Source organism: Pundamilia nyererei, unplaced genomic scaffold (genome assembly GCF_000239375.1).
Source record: "Pundamilia nyererei isolate P.nyererei 1_Seehausen unplaced genomic scaffold, PunNye1.0 scaffold00060, whole genome shotgun sequence".
NCBI classification, from domain to species: Eukaryota; Metazoa; Chordata; class Actinopteri; order Cichliformes; family Cichlidae; genus Pundamilia; species Pundamilia nyererei.
In genome coordinates, this window is record NW_005187461.1 from 245670 (window position 1) to 253685 (window position 8016).

The 8016-nt window shown below is 41.6% G+C and overlaps 1 protein-coding gene across 2 annotated transcripts; it reads right to left on the minus strand.

Annotated features, from left to right (window-relative positions):
- tigara (TP53 induced glycolysis regulatory phosphatase a) lies at positions 1-5725 on the minus strand. 2 transcript variants are annotated; one of them, XM_005734742.1, is made up of 6 exons: positions 4734-5725; positions 3877-3914; positions 3635-3756; positions 3288-3338; positions 3075-3185; positions 1-898 (listed from the first exon to the last, which is right to left on the minus strand). In XM_005734742.1, exons 1-6 carry the CDS (start codon positions 4802-4804, stop codon positions 503-505), a joined length of 789 nt encoding a protein of 262 aa, XP_005734799.1. In that variant the 5' UTR covers positions 4805-5725; the 3' UTR covers positions 1-502. The 2 variants fall into 2 exon arrangements, with proteins under 2 accessions (XP_005734799.1, XP_005734798.1); XM_005734741.1 differs by having other exon boundaries at positions 3261-3338.
- Positions 5726-8016: the final 2291 nt, after the last annotated feature.

Here is an 8016-nt window from a genome sequence, read left to right on the forward strand (position 1 = left end):
TAACAACCAGCTGAGTTTATTGAAACGACTTTATCAGGAAAGAACCATCACAGGTGCAAACGTACATTTTTACATCAGTAAAGCATTTCAGTAGTCGCACACGCCACAGACTCCTTTAGCTAAGAAACAGCAGCTTTTACTCTAAATAAATGTGTGGACTGAAAAACAGCCACACAGAGACCGTTCACACGTTCCACAGTTTAATGGGCTCGTAACATTCGTCCGTCCTTAGTGACTCAAGTGTTAATTCACAACAATGGGAAAGGAACTGATTTCCAAAGAGTAAACACTACTCCGAGTTCTTGTGCAGATTTCTGGACCCCTACAGGAGAAATTCAGAAACGAGGCCTCGCTAAACCACAGAGTCGCCCACGTATGTAGCAACGAACAGCCAGACAATAACAACGCGATGATGAAATTTCCTGCAACACAAACGATCCGAGGCTGAGTGAAGGTGCTTTAATTACTGTTTAAACGAACCCTAAGAAAAGGACGTAACAGGTCACGATCTGCGTTTCACGTGGTCCCCTCTGTGGATAAAAACACAGCGGATCCCTGATAATATGAACTCGTCGTCTTGTTTCCTCACGGTTATTATAAACCGACAAAGGCCCGTGTTCGGACTCAGAGAGAACACGTGTGCTTGATCAGAACCCAGAGGTAAGCGGCAGTGCAATTCCTCCACAAAGTAGCGCACCACCACGCACATGTAAGCCCCATGGGTGACCACCAAAGCATGGACGGGGATATCCTTGACCCCATCGTCGGCCTTCCCCTCAGTAGGAGTCGTCTGTGACGGAGCAGGTAACGACGAGTCGTCCTGCCCTCTCTCGCTGAAGTGTTCGGCCCCAATTTGCTGAAGCATTTTCTCCAGAAACTCTTTGAACCGCATCTTCACCTGAGCAGAGCAAAAATCTGTTATGAAAAGTTCTCCTGCTTCTGTTGTACATACTGTAGAATGAGACCCAGGCTTCCTACGGCGCTGAGGGATAAAGGTTAAAGGTCGTTTTATTCATAGTCACGTCCTTTGGTATAAAAACTGCACATCTTTCTGATGCAACAACCTGCAACTTGTTTAAAAAAGGGAGGGAGCAGGCCTTTTGCAGAGGATTTGAGTGCTTGTGTCAAATCTATATTTGAAGATCAGCGTCACCATCACGATGTGCTGGTCACGTCCTGGATTTGACCAGAGTTCATGTCCAAGCTAGAACATAATGGACGAAGTCTGACGAGGTATCTTGGAAATAGAACATCCTTCCCTCCAACAACCCCTCCTCCTCCTCACATCCTGTCCTCTCTCACACACACACACACACACACACACACACACACACACACACACACACACACACTCAGTTCAGACATTCAGTCATGCAAAGAAGACAATGATATGCTAATCATAACTTTACAGAGCTAGGAGGAGAATGCTTCCTGCCACCTAGTGGGAGTATGTGTACATTACACCAAGATACCTGGTATCAATCCAGAGTGTGCGGAAAGATTTAATTTTAGTGTAATATGAGCAAAAGATCCCACTTTAGAAAAAAAAGCTTAAGTGGGATCTTTTGCATCAGAAACATATTTGAAGGAATATATAAAGGAACTGGGCAGCACGGCGGTGAGCTGGTTAGCACTGCAGCCTCAGTTCTGTGTCTCTCTCTGTCTTTGCTCAGACCGGTGACCTGTCCAGAGAACAGGCTCCAGCCCTGAACTGGATGAGCGTTAGAGGATGAAGAAGAGAGCAAACAGAGATACGAGGAAACTCAGGAAAGAAATAATCTACAGACAATTCTGCGATGGAATCAAAATGTTGTAGTTCGTGACCTGTGAGTACTTCGAACTCGAGACTTCATTTTAATCTTAACTAAACAACTGTAAAACTTTATGGCTATATCGTGCTGGAACCAAGCACTCAAATGCACCTTTGTGACTGATCTTTATACACGATGTGTTACCAGGAACCACATTAACACACAAACATGAAGTAAATAAATAAATAAAACCAGAGGCCTGTGCTAAGAAGCAAGATTTCATATTATATGGGCAACGTCAGGGCTAACCCTGGGTTTTCTGTATGTCCACGCTAACCTATGCTAACCTGCTCCAAAGCAGGTCCGGTTGACCAGCTGACCAATCGATTCTCTATTTGCATCACTGTGAGGGTCTAAAGTTTTTCAGCAGCATCTAATATCTTTGCATTTCCCTGTTGATCAGTACGAAATATACATTCTTAGATAGAGCTTATTTTTTCCTGTTGGCTGCAAACAGTTTTACAACTAAAGCATGAACACATGATCCCATCTATTTGTATCCCACTTGCTGTCCTTATATCAAATGTGCGTTTCAAACCAAGGCTGCAGCTGAAAGCATGAAACATTCGTTTAATCAAACAGTTGATTATAATGCATCAGATTTTCCCATGTTTTGATGACTAACTCAGCACTATTAATATTAAAGTGCTCTGTGCTGTGTTTAACTTCTTCATGTTTTTGCTATTATATAATTCTCTTTGTAAAATCAGCTGATCAACTGCTGGTATTCTTATGCATAGCTGTGATTGGTCAGATGCTGCCAACACCACATCTTTCATGTGAATGCGGGTGGGAAACCCTCGGTAACTAAACGAGTTGACAGCCAGCTTTATGTGACCGCTTATCCTTACTGCCGATGATAGCGTGTATCCAGATAAAAGAAAGATACCCTGGGTATGTTGAGCCGCTCTATGGTTCAGGGGTCGGGTTCAAAAGATTACAGATGTTATTAATGTCACATAAATAACAGAAAACCAGATAATCAGCAGGGATGCAAGGACCTGACATCAATAGGGTGACTTTATGGCCTGTGTTTATCACCAGTGCCACATCTGTTTTTGAGATGAAGAGTGGAAAAACAATAGAACTGTGAGTGTTTTTCATCTTTTTGTTTTTAGCATTTTGTTGTTTCCCAAGAATAAAAAGAAAGTAAATAATTCAGTCTTGGCAATAGGCCTGAATATTATTTATTATTTTCATTACCAGTGATCCAGAATTTCACCAAGACTCTCTCCTTTTACAATAAGACAACCTCAGCCTCACCTGCTCCTGCGTCTCTCCTCCCGGAGGTGTGAAGCCTGGAAAGGTCTGACCAGCCGCCTCGGCCGTGTCTTTGACGTCCTGTAACCGCCTCCCTTCAGCTATCCCAAAGCTCTGAAAGATCAACTTATTCATTGGCACGTAAACATCTGATCAATAAGTTTTCTGGTAAGTTTTGAGGTCACTCGCCTTTTCTATAAGCAGAGGGTCACACACCATTTCTAGAGCGGAACAGCTGCTGTTGTGCTTCATTATTGCTTCGGTGGTCTGGATGGAAAAACAAAAACAAAATGTAATCTGATTACAGAGAGGAGGAGGGTGGCTTTTATAAGTCTGCCACGAGTACTCAGTCAGAATTACATAAGTGCTCAGTGTTCAAAGGTCCGACTGCATTTATCGTCTAACTGAGCCTTCATTTAGATCTCATCTCCACACCTGTGAACTTTTATGACACACAGAAACAAATCCACAGACTCACAAGATAAAATCAATCAATCAAACTGGATCTTTTGAAAGGCCAGACGCTCTTTTTACACTGCTGTTGTATAAGGTTCATAGTTTACCTGTTTTGCCCGCAGCATGTTGCTAACAAACACGTTGGTGAACTTGACATGGGCGAGGTATCGCCCTGCAGCTTCTGCCTGCTGCAGCCCAGCCTCAGACAAAGGTGCGTCTATAGCCTGGCCTGGGTGGAAGGAAAAGGGGAAATTAGAATAAAGCAGCTCCATTATTCTATTTTTTTTTTTTTTTACCCAAAACCAGCAATTTTATTCTAATGAAACAAATATTTAGAATCATTCTTTACCTTGCAGCAGACCATCTTTGTTGTACTGAGTTTCCCCACTGTAGGAAATAAATGACAGGAGATAACACTGACAGAGTTTGGTGCTCAACAGGCACTCGTTTGATTTCACATCTGTTACCACATGAATGCAAATCTTTTATTACGTGTTGCTCACAGCCATGACGTTCTGTATGCCCAAAGCTGTACTTATACTTTTAATGACGACTGGCTACTAACACATCTTTTTGATGATTCAGTTATTTTGAATCACTTAATCAAAATGGCCAAAATAAATGCATAAATCAACAAATGTCAGGATAAAAAGAAATTCACAAGTTCTCAGTTACAGATTGAACCCCAGTGACACGCGAAATGCAAATAAATTACAAAGACAACAAACATTTGGAGTCTGCACTGCTAATTTTGATTTTATTTTCATGGTATCTTCGGACAATATGTGGTGTGTGTTAGTGGTTTTACCTTTGACCCACAAAAATCCGTTTTTTGTTTTTGTAAATGAATGAACCTTTATTGTCCCGCGTTTATTCTGCCCCCTGGTGGCCATCGTGAAACGTGGCACAGACTAAACAAACGGTACAAACCCGCTGGGAGAGTCACAGTCCTCTCATATATTCTTATCATATATTCTTATCATATATTCTTATCATATATTCTTAGCATATATTCCTCGTTTCAGCTTAGCAGCCGCTCTCCGTGAACTCCGGTTAAGACCACGATAGAAATAAACACATGTCCGTCACTGCGACACGTTTTAAAACCCCTCCAAACACGACAGACTGAAGTCTGTCAAAGTACAAGTCGCGCTCCTCGGAACCCTGTGGAGCTGAACTTCATATATTATCGTCGGATGAACTTACTGTCGAACAAGGGTCAGCCCAAATGTTAGCGTTTTCATGCTGCGGAAGGCAGAGACCGGGTAAAGACGCATTACTCATTGCACGAGTCTCACGGTGACGGAACATGGGAACACTGGTTTATGGCGTCAGGGGGAAATTACAGCTGCCACAGAAGCGCATCACCCCCACAGATATATTTAGCCCGACACCATCCACTGCACGCTTGCAGGGTACAGATCTTATTATGAAGATGAACTCTGGAAAGGTGTCGACACACCTGTGATCAGTCACTGATACGACATCCAGGGGAGATTATTTGAGCAGCTAGTCCCACTGAGATTGGGAGTTTTTCTTAAAAAGAGTCCAGGTTACAAAAGATTTAGACGTGCACATATGATGCATTATACTTGCATTATACTACTACACAGGTAGCTTATAGTACAAAAGTTGTATAATCGAAATATATTTCAAGTACCTAAAGTAAAGCTAAAATTACTTAATAGTAAATAATAAGAAACAAACAGGATGTTTATCTGTTTGTAGGATATCAGTTATTTCTGGGGCCACATGCAAATCGGTCATATTTTCATGTACATGTGGAAGTTGTCAGATTCTGCACTTTTCTGTGTCAACAGAAAAAAAATGCTGAATTGTAAACAAATTGGTGACTTTGAGTTTGTGTCAAAGCCTCTAAAAAGCTTCTAAAAAGCTGCAAACTTGTTTAACTCAAAATGTGCTGACTTCAAACAGTCGGAGTAGGAGCTGTAAATCTTTAATGCGTAACATCATCAGTAAGGAAGATCGCATATTAGTGTAAAAGCACCTAATGCAACTGTCAGTGACAGGAGGAGCGGTACATTTGCAAAAAAGCATCATGGACCGGACCAGGCACGTGCAGAGGGTGGGGGGAGGAAGGGGCTTGAGCACGTGCCCCTTTCCTGATGGGTGCCCCAGGTGCCCTTTTTCCTGCCTGTGCCCCTCAACAATAATATTTAACAATTAACCCTTGTGTGGTGTTCGTATTTTTGTTACTCAGCCAGTGTTCATGGGTCTGGTGGACCCGCTAGAGTTTTGGCTTTCCAAATTAACACTATCAAACTATTTTATGTTAAATTACTCAACAGATGTTTACTTCATCCCAATTACAAGACATATGAACAGCAAACATGGTTAATTTTTCCCTTTACCTTTGTTAGATCACATTTATGAATTAATGTGCTTCTCGTTTTTCTTTTATATAAAATGTTATAAATAAATCAGTTATAATCAAGTGGAGTGAGTGGAAAGACACAACACATTTACACGTGAAAAAATAATTAATTGTTTAATTTTTCTTTTGAAAAAAACGGAACACGGGTCTCACAGACCCGAACACCATACAAGGGTTAATCACAGTTTTGCTAAATAAAAGGGTCTAGCTTGCATCAGTCACATGACGATCATTAACCAATCCTCGCACTTGACGGCAGAGCGCGCTGGTTACGAGCCGGGAATGAGCTCGAAAGTGCACGCGCATTTTTTGCCGTTTGAGCGACCTCAAACCTTTCAGGAGGGCTTATATTTCACTAAATATAAATAATATAAATGATAAATTATTAAATTGTGAATAATCTAATATGCATATCCACATAATTATGGATTATTATAATTATGATTAAACACACACACACACGTGTTTTTAAAGAAAATGCATTAAGAAACAGGTTATATTACATTTATATTTCAAATATGATAAAATGCTGATTTTACAGCAGCAACATTGTATCTCATTTAATAAACTTTCTGCCTGCACAGATAGTCAAACAAACTGAATCGCCATAAATACATTATTTTATATTTATTACTTAATTGTTTTATACTCGTTACTTTATTATTGTAGCACTAGGAATAAACAATAAGGGAAGGATTCTGGATCAGCACTATGATTCAAACTTGTGGCCATAGTATGTACAGAATCATTGAGAAGGTATAAAATGTCACCGTATGTGCGTGTTTGATGTGTATAGATTTCTTTGAATTATTACTCATGATATAATATTGTCCAGACAGGCTCTGTAGGACACGAGGAGGAAACAGTGACAGAAGGCGCCGTGTGAGGCAGCGGATCCGTCAGCAGCTGGATTACAAAGAGCACAGGTCACAATGACACCTGCACCAGTTGTTGCACTGCATTCAAGTATAAAAACAAATAAACACAATGTTTTCGTTCTCTAACATTTTTCTATCATTACTTTATTATGGATTAGGTGGAGGAGTTTTTAAGTGTGGATAACTCAATAATAGATTAATTCAGTAGCAGTTTGTGCCTCGTTCTCAGATGGACAGGAAGTGGAGAGTGAAGATGAGACGAGGAGATGGAAGAGAGGCAAAGAGTGAGTCGCAGGCAGAGCGAGTTTACGTCTCACAGTTTTGTTGTCTTATGGTTCCAAGTGCTGTCACCATTCTTTACATTTTATTATTATCTCATAACTTGTTTAATCGGCTACCATCTCTCCTGTGGACTCTTTAATGTCTACCTTCTCAGATCAACACAGCCCTGCCCTCCAGCAGCAGCAACTCCTCAACAGCAACATTGTATCCATCAGTAAAACTGTCACAAGGCGGGATGGACTCATGCGCAGACCAGGGAAGCTAAATGCAGTTCCTTTTGTTAACACACAACACCAGGTGCAACTATATACAGGTGAGAGCGAGGGGGAAATCCAGAGGGGCACAGGGGAGGTCCGGAAACAGGGGCTCTTCACACAGTTCCAAAAACACAACACACCAGCAACTCAGCTCGCCCAGGCCTCCAAGGGAAAGAGAATCCAAGGTTACTCAGTAGTCCAGCAATGAAATGTTTCCAGCTACTGCCTTAAGTAGTGGACGCTGGTGAAGTGATGAGCCACGGGTGCGAGGGCCAGGGGCGGGAGCCCGCAATGAGCTCCGCCCAGGCGACACACAGCGAGAGGGAAAGGAAAACAAGAAACATATGTATGTGGCGAGACGAGGTTGGGATATAAAGTAAATACTCTTCAGTTTTAAAGAACGACAACGCCACCCTGGGAATTCCACCCAGAGAATACTGGAAATAACACTAAATCACCAAAAAGGCCCTTAGGTTCGCTATACTCAATCCAGAGACGAGGTTCAATGATCAACAAATTGACAATTTATTAATAATTATTTAAAACACCAAATAAAAACACAATCATAAATATTCAAGTACAAATATGCTTAAGGTATTCAGAGCTGAGGCTTACCAGTGGAGGGGCAGGGATGCCACACACACACACACACACACACACACACACACACACACACA